General features: G+C 36.0%; 1 protein-coding gene and 2 pseudogenes across 1 annotated transcript; 1 reads left to right on the top strand and 2 right to left on the bottom strand.

Annotated features, from left to right (window-relative positions):
* Nucleotides 1-301: 301 nt before the first annotated feature.
* LOC132165734 (cytochrome P450 94A1) lies at nucleotides 302-2180 on the bottom strand. The gene has a single exon (XM_059576410.2). The coding sequence runs from the start codon at nucleotides 1998-2000 to the stop codon at nucleotides 456-458; it is 1545 nt and encodes a 514-aa protein (XP_059432393.2). The 5' UTR covers nucleotides 2001-2180; the 3' UTR covers nucleotides 302-455.
* A 12403-nt stretch (nucleotides 2181-14583) lies between these two features.
* LOC132166585 (cytochrome P450 94A2 pseudogene) lies at nucleotides 14584-16146 on the top strand (annotated as a pseudogene).
* Nucleotides 16147-18015: 1869 nt separating this feature from the next.
* LOC132166762 (cytochrome P450 94A2 pseudogene) lies at nucleotides 18016-18501 on the bottom strand (annotated as a pseudogene).
* Between the last annotated feature and the right edge of the window lie 186 nt (nucleotides 18502-18687).

Raw genomic sequence — 18687 nt, forward strand, 5'->3', positions numbered from 1 at the left:
ATGACATAACCACATTGCTCTATTCTGCTTGCATTATTAAGTTAGGCCACCTAAAACTTGACAAACAGCAACACAAAAGGAATCACCAAGTTTAGCAAAGCTCATAAAAAAAAAAAAAAATAATAATAAAGCTCCGTTTTTGTTCTCTGGCCAAGAATGAAAAGCGAAATAAAATTATATAAATAAAACACAAAAAAAAAAATCCCATTTTTTAACTTCGAGTAATATTACACATCACATCACATCTAATTATCTTGATCATAAATATTACTAGTTCAAAATAGTTGTAACTTTTTTGGAATAGTTCATGTTTTATTGATATGATTACCAACTCATTAAAAGTTCATTGAAAATGCAATACAAAATTTAAATGAAAAGGTAAAACCTAGTACTATAATTACAAAGATAATAATAAAACCCCATCCATTATCCAAACTGAAAGCCTTGCCCACCAATCATTCTTTCTCTTCCCTCTCCACAATCCTAACCGGCAACCCACCTTTCATTTTGGAAGTCAATTGCGGAACAAACTCCGGCTCCACACCTTCCTCAAGCACCGGTACCACCTTGAACCGCTTGAGAACCCCCGCGACCACCCTCTTCATCTGCAAGAAAGCCATCTCCTTCCCCAAGCAAATCCTCGGCCCCGCCTGAAACACCGGGTACGTGTACGCGTCCCTGCCCACGACCTTCCAGTGCCTATTCTCCGCCTCATCCTTCTCCAGCCACCGCTCCGGCTTAAAATCCGCCCAGTCAGACCCCCACAGCGTCTCCATTCTCCCCATTGCGTATGGTATGTACGTCACTAACATCCCCTTTCTTACCACCGTCCCTTCCGGCAAAACGTCGTCGTTCACAGCCTCCTTCGTGTCCGCCGCAACAGGCGGGTACAACCGCATGCTTTCACACAGAGAAGCGTGAGTGTACACCATGTCTTTCACTTCGTCAAAGGCGGTCGCCTCGGATTTCTGATTGATTTCCTTGAGAACCTCGGATTCGACACGCGGGTTCTTAGAAAGTAGCCAAAGATACCATGTGAGTGCCGAGGAGGTTGTGTCGCGCCCAGCAAGTATGAAGCTTATCACTATGTCGGTCACGAAGTTCTCATCCGAGTGGCCGGAGCTCAAGAACCTTGACAAGAGGTCGACGGAATCGAGCGAGGACTTCTCTCTGAGCTCGTGCTTCTTTTCCCTTATTATGTTCTTTGCAAATTCTTGAACTTCTGAAATTGCGATTCTCAGGCGCTTCTCGGACCCAATATTCAAAAACTTCTTGATTTTCCAAAAGAAAGGGATTAATGATCTGAACCTGTCGCTGCTGATCGTGACACTATCTTCAAAGGCTTGAGCGAACTTGGTTTGTGGAAGAGAGGGCAAGAGGTATGCGGGGTCGAATCCGAAAGCGATTTTGCATATATTATCGAAGGCAAACCTTTGAAGAATGTCCTGGAAGTCTAGGACTGTTCCGGTGGCGGCGGCTGAGGAGAGGATAGGAATGAGGCGGTCGGAGAGCTCGGTGTCCACGACGGTCTCGACGAATTTGCGCAGGGATTTGGTGTTGAATTCGTGGCTGGCAACTTGTCTTTGGAATTTCCAGGATTCGCCGTCGACGTTGAAGATGCCGTGGCCGAGGAAGTCTTCGAGGGTTCCGTTGAAATGTCCCTTGCCGTAGTTGTGGAAGTTGGTCTTGAGGATGTGCTGGACGACGGCCGGGTTGGCGATTAAGACCTGGCGTACGCCGATGCTGCGGTGGATGACGTAGGTGGCGGAGGGGGTGACTTGGAGGATGTCAGTAAGCCATTGGAGACGGCGGTGGCGATTAGCAACCACGGCCAGAAACGAACCGATTATTGGGTAGGATCTTGGGGGGCTGATGGCGGTGGAGGGTGGTGGAGATGACTGCTTTTTGGGTGCCGAAGCTCTTTTAAGGAAGATGATGGAAAGTAAGGGAAGAAGAAGGAGAAGGAAAAAGAAAGAGGGTAGGAGTTGGAGAAACAGCATAATTACTTTTCTGACTCGTCTTTTATCGGATGACTCGGAAGTAATGTTTGGACGATTATGGTGGGCGACTGTGTCTGTGTGTGGGTTTTTATAAATGTCCAAATGGATGGGCTTTTTTTTTTATGTTGTTAATTGCATGATTGATTTAATTATTCGGCATATTTGAATGCGTGCCTATTTGTATGCTACGTCACACCACACGTACTTTTCCCATGTTATCCGTGAAGGGGAAGAAAACGTAGTGAATATTATTCATATTAAAGTACAAACCAATTAATAATTTACCCAAACAAAACGCAAACTAATTAAAGGAAATCAATCTTCTCTCTTTCCAGAAGAAGAGGAATAGAGGACGATGGTCAGCGGTGGCGACCTAGAATTATAGTTTAGAGGGTCTTAAGAGTTTTTTTTTAATAAATAATTTAAAAATATATAATTAACAAATTAAATAAACAATTCAACAAATTTTATTTATGATTTAAAACATATGATGATAATAAAATAAAAAAAATTCTTAAGCAATGATCTAATTAACAGATTTGCTAAATCTACTTGAGACAAGCTAAATTAATTGGATCTCAATAGAATTATTGTTGTTCTTTGTATTCTGTATTATTACTTTGAGAATAACTTATATTGGAAGGTTGCACAAAAGTCATCTTTTGTGCCACCAATAAAAAGCTGACACATCAGTCAATTTTGTTAGACTTATACTTAAAACAAAAACCCAACCACATCAGATTACATTCTAATAAATAAATAAAAATTAATTAAAAAAAAAAAACAGAATTGAAGGGTTGGCCACCCCTCCCCCACTTTGGGTGGCCGGCCGCCACCCCCAGGCCATGGGGGTGGCCGCCCGGCCACTCCCATGGCCTGGGGTGGCTTGTCGGCAACCCCATAGGCCATGGGGTGGCGGCCAACCACCCTAGATTCGGATCTGGGGTGGCTGGCCGCCACCCCCAGCCCATGGGGGTGGCTCACCAGCCACTCCCATGGCCTATGGGGTGGCCGGCGAGCCACCCCAAGCCATGGGAGTGGCTGCGCGGCCACCCCCATGGTCTGGGCGTTGCGGCCAGCCACCCCAAATCCAGATCTAGGGTGGCTGGCCGCCACCCCATGGCGTGTGGGGTGGTCGGCGAGCCCCCCCAGGCCATGGGAGTGGTTGCGCGGCCACCCCCATGGCTTGGGGGTGGCGGCCGGCCACCCAAAGTGGGGGAGGGGTGGCCACCCCTTCAATTCTATGTTTTTTTTTTTTTTTTTTTTTTTTTTCTTTTATAATTAATTTTTTTTATTTATTAAAGTGTAATCTGGTGTAATTGAGTTTTTGTTTTAAGTATAAGCCTAACAAAATTGGTTGATGTGTCAGCTTCTTATTGGTGGCACAAAAGATCACTTTTGTGCAACCTTCCTATATAAGTTATTCTCTATTACTTAACTATAATTATATATTTCATACGTCCAATTAAAATATGTAACAATAAATATATATTCACAAATAATTAATTTTAAAAATTTTCAAATTTAATCAATGTATAAGTTTAATTACGTAATTGAAATGTTTTAAGAAATAATATGAAATAATTTTTTCTTAAATCGCAAGTTTGGCTTGTTTGGGAAGCCCATCATTCCCAACTCTACCAGTTTATGAAATATAAGTCTTAATGCTACAAGACTTATATTGCTTTGGTTAGTGACACGATTTCTCAAATTACAAAGTGGCAAAGTTTTTGGTTTTACACAAACTGGTAGAGTTTTAACCATTGGCAAAAATGTCAAAAATAAATAAATAAAAATGCCGCCTTATATTTCATACTTTAGTAAAACATTGCATTTTTTATTTCTTAAACGGTGCATTTTAGATGTCATCTTCTCTAATTTTTTTAAACTCTCGAGTCATTGTCTGTAAAAACTTAATTTTGAACCAGCGAACAAATATATATATATATTTCATGTCCGCGAGTTGTGGATCTTGGTCCTCTTGAAAAAATATATGCCCCTTAATGAATGAGTGAGGGTATACAATTAGGGAATTCGAAAAACCCTATAAGATAATAAGATAAATTTTTGGGAATTGAGGGGGGCATTTGACCTCACTCAAGTCTCAACCGCCCTCGATGGTCAACATCCTAGGCTTTTAAAAGCACAAATATCATATTCATAATACATGATCGGGCGCTACGTAATTAATTTCTTAATCATTCATCAAATAAATAAATATTTAGCTAAAATCAATTTTCTTTGGCTCTTTTAGAATGAGGTTATTAGTTTATAGTTAATAAGGTAATAGTGTTTAATTACTAATTTTGAGTTTTAATAATGTATTAATATTAAAAAAAAAAATTGTGTTATGTAAGTAAGAGTTTTCATGATTTTTAAGAAAATAAAAATAGATTAGAAGAAAAAGTGGGACTCGGTGGAATATGCGTGAACATCCCAAAGAAAATGCAAGCCAATCCGTATGCACAAAAGACAAACAAATTTAAGGATTATCAAACGTGGGACCAGCTGAAGCCAAGAGAAGAAAAAGCAAAGAAAAAGAAGTGGACTTTCAATACACCTACGTCAGCGGACAGGAAACAAAAGAATGAAAGCGAAGTGGAGTTTCACCTACTACGTCAGCTAACAGGAAACGAAAGAAGGAAAGCCTTGTTTGGCAAAGCCCTTAACAAATCCCAATTTTTCTCTAAAGCCCAAACTGGGAATTTTTCTCTGGAGGCCGGCTAGTTTTATTTCTTGTTAGTTTTAATTTATTTTCTGTTATTTGTTAAGTTTTATGTTCAGTACTTTAATTATGAAATTCATTTTTTGCACTTTAATTATGAAACTCAAAAAATAATTTACAATTTTAAAAAATGAATGAAAATCATTTTTCAAAAATTAAAGATGAATTTTCTTTTAAACGAAAAATATTTTCTGTTGACTATTATTTTACTTTGCAATAATTTACAAAAAGTAGAAAAACCATTTTTCAGAAATCATTTTACGTTAAAACAAATATTTAACAAACAGAGCCAAAGTTTTCGTTTTGGCTCCTCATTGCGATTAAAAAGTTTTATCAAAACATTGATTTAGCAGTTAGTGACCACAGTATTTGGTAAGGGTACTTATAAGATTTAATTCTGTTTTTAATTGTGTATATCTCCATTAATTAATTGAGGAAGTCTTTTGTGATTAACATGTGTGGTTATAGGTGATGATTAGATGGATTAACGGAGTGATCTAATTATTCGAATTTGGGAAATCCATACAATGTTGTTGAACATTCAAGAGTTCAAACTCTTCCACCATTATCGCTCCGGTGAAAAGAAAGAAAAAAAAAATGGTTAATTACACTTTGTCCCTTTAAACTAGCAGCCTATTTGCACTTACATTCATAAATTATGATTCATTGTAATTGGCCTTTTTTTTTTTTTTTTTAAACAGATTTCATTGATTAAAATAACAAGCATAAAACTTTTACTTAGCAGAGCAAAATGAAGTTACAAAGTCATAAATATAAACAAAAATTCTTACAATCAGGTGTTATCTATGATTTCAATCTTTCGTTAATTCATGTATAAATACAATAAAAGAGCAGATATGCTATGAGCAGACTACATCTAAGATATACTCACAAAAAGTGGAAAAACTGAAAATAAACATAAGCATTCGGACTTACGGTAGACGAGGCTTCAGACGAGAACTCTCGGGTTGGGCTCCATCCAGACGAAATTGCAGACGAAGCATTATGATCTACATCAAAGTGGAAGAGCAAGTAGAATATAATGTAGAGGCACCGTAAAAAGCTAATGATCACCTGGCCGGAAAGGAGAAAGAGATATAAAATTTGGAACCAGAGAGGTAAAATTTTATTTATTATATATATCTTTACTTAGTAGATATATAAAAAGATCGAATGTCTCTTGAACAGTGATTTTTATTTGACATATAATTTTACAATTGTGTCCATTTTATTTGTTCATCATGTTTAAATTGTGCAAGGTTATTTTTGTTTTTCAAAATTTAACATTAATCGTTTGCCCCTATTCTCCATTAGACTTTCTAAGGAATTTTATGGGCATTGTTGTCTTTTACTCATAATTACTTTTTTGCCCATTGCATTTGTAAATGGTTCAATTTCTTTGACTGTGCTTTTGGGTATTTCACCCTCTACTCCCATGATCTTGTGCAAATAAAACAAAAAATAAAGAATAACCGAAGAAAACTTCTCCCAAATCCATTCGGCTTAAAATTCCCAAAAAAATTCAACACATTGACCAAGGAAATTAGGACTCAACAAAAATCAACCTTCCATCCGAAAGTCAATCATCCAAATTCCATAAAAATTAAAGAAATCACAAAATTAGAACCAAACCCATATCAATTACCCAATGAAAAACAAAATATACCCAAAAATTCTTACCCATTTTTGAAATTAGACAAAAAACTACAAAATCTTACTACAATCGGTCATAACAAGAAAACCCATCAAGATTTCAACCCAACAAAACCTATATCCATTCAACCTACCTCAAATGTCAGGTTAGGGTAGTGTTCGGCCTGCCAGTTTCTGGATGGTCGACGCTGATTCTTCTTCGTGGTGGCCGGGGCGGTGGATTGTGGTGGCCGGCGGTTTGGGAGAGAGAGAGAAACTGGTTCAGGTCGGTGCTGCTTCTGCTTCGTGGTGGCCGGCGGCGTAGCCACTGGATGGTGTGGCTAGCGGTGGTGAATGGTGGTGGCGGCCGGATGTGGGTGGGAGGGGGTGGGACCAACTTGAAATGATTTTTATTGTTCAATTTTCTTTCCTCAATTTTGTATGAGTTTTTCACAATTGTTTCGGTCGGTTTTGTTGCACACCAACGGTGAAAGAAAGAGAGAGGAGAAATGGCAGTCTAGGTAAGGATTCATCAAAAAAAAAAATTGATTTATTTTTTTATATTGTTTATTTATGTGCTTGATGATTTTCTTTGTGGGTTTTGTATGGATTTTTGACAATTTTTCTGGTGGGTTTTGTTTGAAACAGGTGTATCAAAGAGGTAATCATTCATAAATTTTTATTTATTTTTTATTTTTATTTTTTGTAGTGTTTATTTATGTGCTTCATGTTTTTTTTTTTTTTCCCGTGGGTTTTGTATGGATTTTTGACAATTTTTTGGGTGAATTTTGTTTGAAACAGGTGTATGAAAGAGGCAAGGATTCATAAAAAAAATTGATTTCTTTTTTGGTAGAGTTTATTTATGTGCTTCATGATTTTTTTTCGTGGGTTTTGTATGGATTTTTTTTTTTTGTTAGTTTGCTTGTGTTCTTCAGTTTTGGAAGATGTGCTTAACAGAGATTTGGTGTGATTCATACACAGTAACGGTGAAAGAAAGAGAAGGTGAGGGTTTAATTTATGTTGTGCTCTCTGGGTTTCTTGAGTTTGGTAGGTTTTTGACAATTCTTTCGGTGGGTTTTGTTTGAAACAGAGGTGTATCAAAGAGATCAGAGTATGACTTTTATAGTTAAATTTTCGGCTTTTCCTGTGTGGAATTTGATAAATTTGATGGGTTTTGTTTAATTTTTTTTCTTGGCTGTTTCTTCGATTGTCTAGAGCAGAGAAGTAAGATCGAGAGAGACGAGCGGAGAGTGAGATCTTGAAAGATAGAGAGTAGCTGAGAAACAAATTAAAGAGTTGTTACTGCATATTGCTTCCTCATGTTTAGTGATTGGGTACTGCTGGGTTTTGCTTCCTAATGTTGGTGATTTTGTATTGTTGGATATTTTTCTAAAAGTAATTTATTTTTTAAAATTGTAAATTTTGAGAATGCTGCTACAATTTTTTTGTTGGCTCAATGAATAGTAAATTAGAAAAACAAGTGCCAAATATTTTTTTTGAATTTATTTTGTATTCATGGCAGCTTCATATATTATATTTTTTAGTTGGTTTCTAGTAAATTTTATTCAGATTTTGCAAGGAAAACATAGGTGTAGTAATTTGTATCAGCTTCATATGTTATATCTGCCTACATTTTATTTATCAAAAAAAAAAAAAAAGAAAAAGTAATTTGTTGTCAACTATTGTATCAGTTCCTCAAATATCTGCAAGATACAGTTCACTATAAACAAGTTTTTTAATTTTAGAAAAGAAAAAGAAAGGAAGATGAGTGATTGGCATGAGAGAATACAAATAAGGAAAAAAAAAAGAGTGGGTGGGGGAGTGGTTGATTACTGCTGGTAGAGAGATAAAAGAGGAAAATATAAATTAAAATAAAATAAGTGGTGGGGTGTGTGGGAAGAGAAGGAAAAAAACATGAGTGGACTCTTCTTTCAATTAGGGGGGGGGGGGGGGGGGGGGGGGGGCGGGGGGGGCAGGGTCCATTTCCCCTGGTTTTAGGGGAAAGATGTGAATTCTGTAGAAAATGACGAAAATATTTATTTTCTTCATTCTTATCTTTGTTCTCTCTCAAATCCCCATGTATGTAAAGAAAGAAAAGAATAAAAATTAAAAATTAAAAAAAAAAATGTGGGGAGCAAGCAGCATGAGATTAGCAAAATGAGAAAAGGAAAAAAAAAAAAAAAAAACAAGTGCTTCAGTGGTTTGCTTTAGTTTTGTAAGATTTTCATGTTTCCTTATAGTATATGAATTTTCATGGTGATGAATGCTATTAAGATTTTGCAAGAAAACTATAGGAGGTGTCGAGCAGTTTTTTTCGTCCTTTTACTTGCACCCTTTATGCCAACTGGCTCCCTCTTTCGTCTCTATTTTTTTTTTTACTCCAATCACTTTCGTTATCTTTATAAAGTAAGTCTTTTGTAGAAAAATAAGAAAAAGGAAAGAAAGTGGTGAAATACTGATTAGGGAGAAGGGGGTGAATGATTGAGGAAGTGTTGGCAACCATATAAAAATAAAATAAAATAATGAAAAGAGGGAAACATGTTACGTAAAATGAGGAAGAATAGTGAGAAAAAGAAAAGTTAGTTTAATTGTTTTAAACCCATGCGTCAATTGTCCCCACGGGGTACAACATGTTTTTTAAAGAAGTAGCATACATATCATGTCTTGAAATATTTTTTAAACTCTTATATTTACAGGACAATAAGACTATTTATCTTGCAAGAACTAAGAGAGAAAACTTGTAACATGAGTATCTTCGAACTTTTCTATAATAAGATATATGATGATTACATATACATATGCAGCAACATAGTGGTCTATGCATGTAATTTAGATAGATACTGAGCAATTATTAATAATTGTATATATAGAATTAGTGTGCAGATCCTCATCTCCGACATATCCACTTTCACATGACTTATCAGTTTTTTTTTTTTTACAAAATTCACATCATATTCAACGTACAACACAGCCATATTATATACTAAACTTATTCATATCCTTATTTCTTCTTCTTTCCCCATTTTTCAAACTTACTCACCTAAACAAAAGACTCAGTCACTTGCTTTTGTTTCTTTTCTCCTTTGCTTTTATTTATTTTCTCCTTTTCTTAATGTCACGATGTTTGCTCCCCACTTTTTTTTTTTTTTTTACATATATCGGGATTTGTGAGAGAACAAAATAAGAATGAAGAAAAGAAGGAATAAAAATTTAAAAGAAAATATGGAAACAAAACATGGGTCATTTATTCATAAAGGAGGATAATGAGTGGATTCTCCAATAATGCTTAAATTTTCGGCGAAATGAATTGGAATGCTGAAATTTAAAAGTAGCATCCGTAAATAAAAGAAAAGTCTAAGCTATTGGTCCATGATGAGTTGTATAAAAATCTTACAGATCCTTTCTTACAAACTCATATATAATCAACTTTTTATATTTACCTTATTGCAAAAAACAATTGCATCAAAATTATAAACTGCAACAAACAATGAATGCAACACTCCATCTTTTGGGTCAAAGCAAAAATCATTGTCAACAACTTGTAACAACATTTTTGGTATATGGCCTGCAACAAATGTAGCAAAACTACAGGTGTAGAAGTTAATGAAACATTTGCTTGTCTAAATTGCATGAAAACAAATGTTGCACAACCACGGTATGGACAATCTACTTCTACATGACTTTTCTTTAACTTGAAAATATAAAATGAACAAATTTTATACTTTTAACATCATATTTCTAATTTTTTTTTCTTCTATGTTCTATGATATGATTTTAGAAGTTGTGTACATGTGGAATTACATGATGCATCTTTGTTTGGCGAAGATGCAAAAAAGTTCTTGCAATGCTCAACAAATAAATTAATGTAATACAGCACTGAGGTATTAAAAAAAATCAAAATTAAAATTGTCATAGCTCAAAAAATGTTTTTGTTACTCAATATTATGAATATAGGTTATCAATATCTTCCACTTTTTTTATAGTACCAACAAATACCTTTCACTTCTTGTCGAACCTTTGCAACATGAATTTTTCCTCATTGTTTTTATGATTCATCAAACTTATATTACTTTTATTCTCCTGTAAATAGGAGGGCATTACTAATATAGAAAGCCTTGCAAGACTTTCTTTAAAGTAACAATTCATTATTCGGCTAAAAGCTGCATTGATTGATGGATGTGAAGGACCATGCCAAAGATTCAACATTATTACTGTTGAAGAGCTACCAAACGAAGTGGATCGATTTCCACAACCGAATAATTTTGTGTGCTATGTAAATTAACTCTTTCTCATAGTTTAACACCGAGAACCAAGCATGTGCATTGCACGTGCTATCCCCACTAGTATTTTTTTAAAAGGTGAAAATTTAAAATTACTTTGGACGATCACCCATGGCTTGCGGCTTGCCGTGAGTCTGGTGACGAATTTTCACCTTTTTTTTTTTTCTTTTTTTTTTTGTAAAAAAATTTCATTTCGAAACTGAAATATGAAATACTAATACTAAAAAATTTTAAACTCCAAAGTTATGATGGTAACTATTATTATTATTATTATTATTATATTGGTAGAAGTTATATAGTGAAATAGGGAGAGTGTAGATTTGGGCGCATTTTGTGACGAATTGGCTTACATAATAAAAACTACGAGGTGGGCATGCCGTTTATATTGTTTTTTTTACATATTCACACAAGATGAGGATATGTGATTGTGATTGAGATTCTTGGTATAAAAATGTGTACCTGTATGTATAATGAATGTATGAGAAATTATAAAGGGCCGCACAATTTTTACCGAATATTCGAGCTTCTAGAAGCGTCGATGCTAACCAAGTTTGTAAAGAGGTGAGCACTGACATGTCAAAATTAAATTTTAGGGAAGCATTAATTTGACGGTGGCCAACCAGGGGCAGAACCAGAAGTTTGAGTGAGGGGGGACGAAAAAAAATTAAGAAGAAAACTAATTTTTAAGGGTCTTACCTCATAAAAAATATAATTTTAGATGGATGTTTATATTTTAAAGGTCTACCCCAATTCTTGTGCTAAGTTTGCCCATAAAATATAATTTGGTTCATAACAAAAAGAGGAATATATATATATATATATACTTTAAAACTTGTAAATGTATAAAAAATAAGTTTTTCCTTCTTAACTAGCTATTTTACTATTACTGTAGCAAAATAAAATAAACAAGAAAGTCTGAAATTACTTCTCTTTTCACACTGCAAAAGAAGTGGAGCCTTGTGCAGTGTGAAAAGCTGCACATCTTATGAAAAAAGATTGCAGCTTCTTTTCTTATTTGGCTTTTGAACATTGTTTTACTTCTTTGTACACCGTAAAAGCCACATTTTTAACTTTGAAGGGGCGAAATAATAATATATGGGTAGTAGACTTAATAATAGTAATTTTTGAAGGAATTATAAAGAATTTTGGCTGAGCATTCACGAACCGGTTCATAATTTTTTTAAAACTATTTATTTTTTAAAAGTATTTATAGCATTTACATTAAGCTTTTTATTTTTTTTATTTTTTCTAAAATGATAATAAAACTTACAAAATATGACATTTGACAAACTCTTCCCTCAACGTTAAATTCAAGTTCATGCTTTCATTGTCTTCAAATACAAAGAGCCAAAATTAAGAGTTATTTATTTAGATATTATTTTTCAAATATTTCTTTATTCTTTATTGAGATGAAAGATAATATTAGAAATTATTTAATTTTTTTTTATTTTTATATTCTCCAAATTGTTGAGCCAATGCAATTACTTTTACTCACATTTTAACGTCCCAATTGGTCAAAATATCATTTGACTAGCCTGATAAAAATTCTCTTACTAAGATAATACTCTACATCTTTTAACAATTTGTGCAAATAATTACAGTAAGTCTCAATTCGTCAATGTGAGCTGTATTTATAGAGTGAAAGGATCCATATCCTTAGAGCTACATTCTCTAGATCAAATCACATTTAAAATGAGCTGAATGTTAAAAAAAGGCATAGGTATTTTACTTAGGTGTCACTATAATAACACTTATTTTCTGGGAGCCGTGTAATATCCCGATATTTTTCTTATTTTATCATGTAAATAAATCGAGTATTACGAGAAAATAATCTTACACAACGAAAAAAATTGAAATTTATCAATACAAAACAACACAGTTAAAAATACTTTTCTTTATACGAAATACCCACAACTATAACGAATAAGATATTTATACAAATCTACCCGACTGTTTAAATTCTAGACAAAACTTCACCAACTTAGAATCTTTGTACATTTCAAATATGAAACTCTAATCACAATTGCATAATTACCTTGACTTTCCATTCCTGCAAACACTGTAAAAACTGTAAAGTAATGAGTCAATTAATTCAGGATAATATAAATCATTATTGAAGCAATTATATCAAAATGTCAGATATTTAAGAAAACTACAAAAATCTGTATTATTGAATATCAATATCACTCTCACTAAGTAAGAATACTTACTGTGATTATAGGAATTGATCATAAAAAATAATTACTTGTTGAAACCCATTTTGCTTCAATTGATCCTTGTCTAGAAATTTCCCATTCACTAACTCTTTTTCTCTCTCTCGCCCAAACTCTCATTCTCTAAAGTCTGCCTTTCTCGTTTGCTTTGGTTCAACTAAAGGGATGAGAATAAATAAGTAAAGAAACAAAGAAAGGAGAAGCATTGTCGGTATAGTGGGAAAGCAAGAGAAATAATAAAATTGAAAGAATACTTGGTGGTGTTAGGGAAAGTTGGCGTGAAAGTGGCTTAGGCCAACCACTCAAATTCATTAAAATAAACCAATAAGATCTCCAATACCTAATTTCCATTAATAATCCCACGATTTCCTCAACTCATAAAATTTCATTAAATTAATCACCAATTATTACAATCATACTCCAAATTATATTAATCAATCATCAATTATCAAATCTCCTAAATCTCCCAATAAAATAATCAAGATATAATCTCTCATATAAAATCAACATCATGATATAATAACCTCAAATCAATATTCATTCCTATAATATTCATATGATCTAATCAATTCCTTAAGAATAAAATATCATTACCTAATATGAATAATATATCATCAAATAAATATTTTTAAAATAAGACTTTAAAAATCTGGGACACTACAAGCCGCATATGAGGAATCTAAACGGTGAAAATCGTAGGTATTTTTTGAAGTTTGATTGAGTTATAGGTAGACTCAGTCCCATGAAAATATTAGTAAAACTCGACGTTTGAAAACATTTTATCATTTGGTATTATCTTCATTAGTTTTTATGAGAAATAAAAAATATGCTTTAACTATTTTGGTTTATAACCGTTCAATTTGGTCATTAACCTTGTTTACAAATCATTAAATCTTGTTTTGATCATTTGGTCATTAACATGTATTGATATTTTTATAACTATTAACGGTTGCTATTATTTTTCTAAGCATTATAACTACTGTTATTACAACATGAGATTTAAGGGAAAAATTCAGTTATGATTGTTTGGTAACAAATTGTTTTTCTAAAGTTTACGACGTCGGTCATTTAATGGTTTTAATGACATTAACTTCTTTTTTATTATTATTATTATGACTATTAGAACTCATTCACGTGTATATATATTTGGTGTATCAAATACTTTTTTAATCGTATATATATATATATATATATGGTAATAGAGTGTTGCACAACACTTGTTTTCAAGGCATAAAGCCATGCAATATTAGATCACTACATAAAATATTTGAAGTCTTCATTCACTTTGTCAAAAGGATTGTTCCATATACTAGCCTTTGATCTTGAAAGTTTTTTGAAAGTGAGTCATTAATAAAGCTAGACGCTTTATTCTAGTCTTGAGAAATTACGTATTACGAGATTTGATCGCAGCGTGTTACGTATTACGAGATTTGTTCCATATACTAGCCTGTGCATTGTCATCGTCGTATTAAGGGCATTGTCAGGACATCTGCACACCTGTTTCTTTCGCATTTCCAACATCAACAATATTAAACAAAACAAAAATTGTTGACGAATTGGCTTACGTAAAAACCCACTCCCGCCAATTCTTTAAGAATAGCCGGGGATCCTGATCCCATTATAAAAACCCACTCCCAGTCTCCCACCATTTATTAACCAAATGAACATTTCCCATCCGACAGAAGACGAATCAAAAGATCTCAGAAAAAAGCTGTCCCAAACAGTAATTAATTATGCAGTTTCTCCAACTTCTAGCCTCATTTTTCCTTCTCCTTCTTCCCTTATTACTTTCCATCCTCTTCTTTACCAGAGCTTCAGCACACAAAAAGCAATCATCCACCGCCGTCAGCCCTCCAAGATCCTACCCAATTATCGGTTCGTTTCTGGCCGTGGTTGCTAACCGCCACCGCCGTATCCAATGGTTTACAGACATCCTCCAAGTCACCCCCTCCGCCACCTACGTCCTCCACCGCAGCATCGGCGTACGCCAGGTCTTAACCGCCAACCCGGCCGTCGTCCAGCACATCCTCAAGACCAACTTCCACAGCTACGCCAAGGGAGATTATTTCCACAGAACCCTCAAAGACTTGCTCGGCCACGGTATCTTCAACGTCGACGGCGAATCTTGGAAATTCCAAAGACAAGTTGCCAGCCACGAATTCAACACCAAGTCTCTGCGCAACTTTATTGAGACCGTCGTGGACACCGAGCTCTCCGACCGCCTAATCCCCATCCTCTCCTCAGCTGCCGCCACCGGAACAGTCCTAGATTTCCAGGACATTCTTCGAAGGTTTACCTTCGATAATATTTGCAAAATCGCTTTCGGATTCGACCCCGCATACCTCTTGCCCACTCTTCCACAAGCCAAGTTCGCTCAAGCTTTTGAAGATGGTGTCAAGATCAGCAGCGACAGGTTGAATGAGTTAATCCCTGGCGTTTGGAAAATCAAGAAGCTGTTGAATATTGGGTCCGAGAAGCGCCTGAAAATCGCAGTCTCAGAAGTTCAAGAATTTGCCAAGAACATAATAAAAGAAAAGAAGCACGAGCTTAGAGAGAAGGCGTCGCTCGATTCCGTCGACCTTTTGTCAAGGTTCTTGAGCTCCGGCCACTCGGATGAGAACTTCGTGACCGACATAGTGATAAGCTTCATACTTGCTGGGCGCGACACAACCTCTGCGGCACTCACATGGTATCTTTGGCTACTTTCTAAGAACCCGCGTGTCGAATCCGAGGTTCTGAAGGAAATCAAAGAGAAATCCGAGGCGCCGGTCTTTGAAGAAGTGAAAGACATGGTGTACACTCACGCTTCTCTGTGTGAATGCCTGCGGTTGTACCCGCCAGTGGCGACGGACACGAAGGAGGCCCTGAACGACGACATTTTGCCTGACGGGACAGTGGTGAGGAAAGGGATGAGAGTGACGTACATACCGTACGCAATGGGGAGATTGGAGAGGCTGTGGGGGTCTGACTGGGCGGATTTCAAGCCGGAGCGGTGGCTGGAGAAGGACGAGGCGGAGAACAGGCACTGGAAGTTCGTGGGCAGGGACGCGTACACGTACCCGGTGTTCCAGGCGGGGCCGAGGATTTGCTTGGGGAAGGAGATGGCTTTCTTGCAGATGAAGAGGGTGGTCGCAGGAGTTGTAAGGCGGTTCAAGGTGGTGCCAGCGGTGGAGGAAGGTGCGGAGCCGGAGTTTGTTCCGCTATTGACTTCCAAAATGAAAGGAGGAATGCCGGTGAGGATTGTTGAGAGGGATGAGAAATAATGATTGGTGGGCAAGGCTTTCAGTAATGCGCCATGGAACAGCACTTGTAAGAAATAATAATAAAAGTATATATGCCTCGTTGGTTTTATTATGTAAGCCAATTGGTCACAAAATGCGCCCAAATCTACGCTGTCTAGCTGTCTGTTTCACTATATAACTTCTACCAATATAATAATAATAATTATTGTTATTTTATTTGGTGACAAGGTAACAAAATCTTCATGGGTTTTAAACCTGACTAGTTTGTTTGCCTTTTGACAAATTATAATTGCAAGGTATTATTATGATAAAAATAAATAATAAATAATTGGTTAGACTTAGTTTTCAGAGAGATGCATTCTTGAATGTGTGTCCTAATCGCTTGTTATGCCCCATATGATCTTTAGTTTTCGACATTATTACAAATCATATGATTTCCACATCCATTTTTTAAGATAATGATACTCATTTTTTTGGATAAGAAAATTTATATTACATTTACCATGCAAATAAGTGCTGGCATAAAGTAACTCCTACCAATAAGTGACCAATTTAGAGCTAGCTATATTTATAATTTTATGTATGGTGGTTTACGCACTAATATGATAATATAACATGACACTATCATATCAGCTAACAAAAAAATTTGCACATCATGAGGATGGTCACAACCACCATTCTTATGAGTTACGTGATATATATATGAGGATGTCGCCGATTAATAGAGTGGGAGAAGGTATGTGCAATTTTTTTGTTGGCATGACAAGGCAGTGTCACGTACTGCCATGTCAACGTGTAAGGCCAGCTGTGACGCTATGTAATTTCTGATTTAGAGATCGAATTCAAATCATCCAAGGAACTAAACATTGATTTAGAAACATGCTAATTGGATTTGGTCCAACCATAAAAATGCATTCTCAACTCGTGGTTAAAAACGTGGAGAATTTTCGTAGTACGAAACATAATCGATCTTCGTCATCGATTGGTGACTGTAAATTTCAAAGAATGCCATATGAAGCGTACGTGGGGAAACCAACGGCTTCCACGTGCTTGTGGAAAGCATCAACTGTAAGCCGTACTATTGGCCAATACCTTTGTAGCTTCGCAGGGAGAAGTGGTTTAATAGGATGGAATGGGTCCATAGTGCTTATCCATTAATGTGTCGTACTCAATCCTATTAGACTCGGATTATTTCATTCGCAAATCTTCAAATTTACCTCTTAATGTTTGAAGGCAAACTTTTTTCGCTTTATCAACTCCTTGCTTGCTTGGAGGTGGTTGCATTCGCCACCTTCTCGAATATAGCTTCATCCAAACATTGATGAATAAGAGTAAGAGCTTGTTGATCATTCTTTCGAAGTCTTTGAAAAAGCCTCTCTTTGATTATGACTCAAAGAAGCTTCGTCACTAGGCTCATCGTAGCCTTTTTTTACAATCTCCCAAGCATCTTGTGATTCAAGCAATGCCTACATGCGAACACACTAATTATCAAAATTGTCTTTCGAAAGGTGAGGGAATTGAAATGGGAATGTTGAATTGGCCATTTCTCTAGGATCAATAAACTATGGTTTTGATACCACTTTGTTGAAAATTGGAAAGAACACTCACAAAGAGAGAACACAAAATAGGAAAAGGAATATTCAACTTTATTCAACTTAATAAAATAACTTGCTTACATGGGTATTTATAGGATACAAATAACAATTCTAACTTCTTTCCAATAACTTCATTCATTTACATCTCATAAAACTCTCATGTAATTCCTATATAAAATAACTCTTGAAAAACTAAAAGACACAACCTCTTCAACTCACTTAGTAACATATGAGAATATGAGATGAAAAGACTAAACTAAATATTATTAAAATTAAGTTTATTATTCAACAAACTAAAAGCCATATCTACGTAAATTCCTATATATTTTTATGCATCCCTCTTCACAATCTTCACTGGGAACCCACCTTTCACTTTAGAAGTAAGTTGCGGAACAAACTCAGGGTCCGCACCTTGCTTCAGCGCTGGCACCACCTTGAACTGTCTAAGAATGCTTGCAAGCACCCTCTTCATCTGCAAGAATGCCATCTCCTTTCCCAAGCAAATCCTCGGCCCTGCCTGGAATACTGGGTATGTGTATGCGTCCCTCCCAATGAACCTCCACTCGCTATTCTCCGCCTCGTCCTTCTCAAGCCACCGCTCAGGTTTGAACTCCGCCCAGTCACACCCCCACAAACTCTCCAACCTCCCCATCGCGTACGGCATGTAGGTCACTCTCATTCCTTTCTTCACCATCGTGCCATCTGGCAAAACGTCATCGTTTAGTACCTCCTTCGTATCCGATGGGACAGGCGGGTACAACCGCATGCTTTCACACAAAGAAGCATGAGTGTACACCATGTCTTTGACTTCATCGTAGACAGGCGCTTCAGATTTCTCTTCGATTTCCTTTAGAACCTCAGACTCAACATGCGGGTTCTTGGAAAGTAGCCAGAGATACCATGTCAAAGCTGAGGAGGTAGTATCACGCCCAGCAAGTATGAAGCTTATCACCATGTCCATCACGAAGGTCTCATCTGAGTGGTTGGAGCTCAAGAACCT

The sequence above is a fragment of the Corylus avellana genome, chromosome 11, assembly GCF_965113065.1.
Source record: "Corylus avellana chromosome 11, dhCorAvel1.hap1.2, whole genome shotgun sequence".
In the NCBI taxonomy this organism is placed as follows: Eukaryota; Viridiplantae; Streptophyta; class Magnoliopsida; order Fagales; family Betulaceae; genus Corylus; species Corylus avellana.

Excerpts from the sequence above, each read along its gene's own strand:
- LOC132165734 (XM_059576410.2), bottom strand. The coding sequence starts at position 2,000 with ATGCTGTTTCTCCAACTCCTACCCTCTTTCTTTTTCCTTCTCCTTCTT.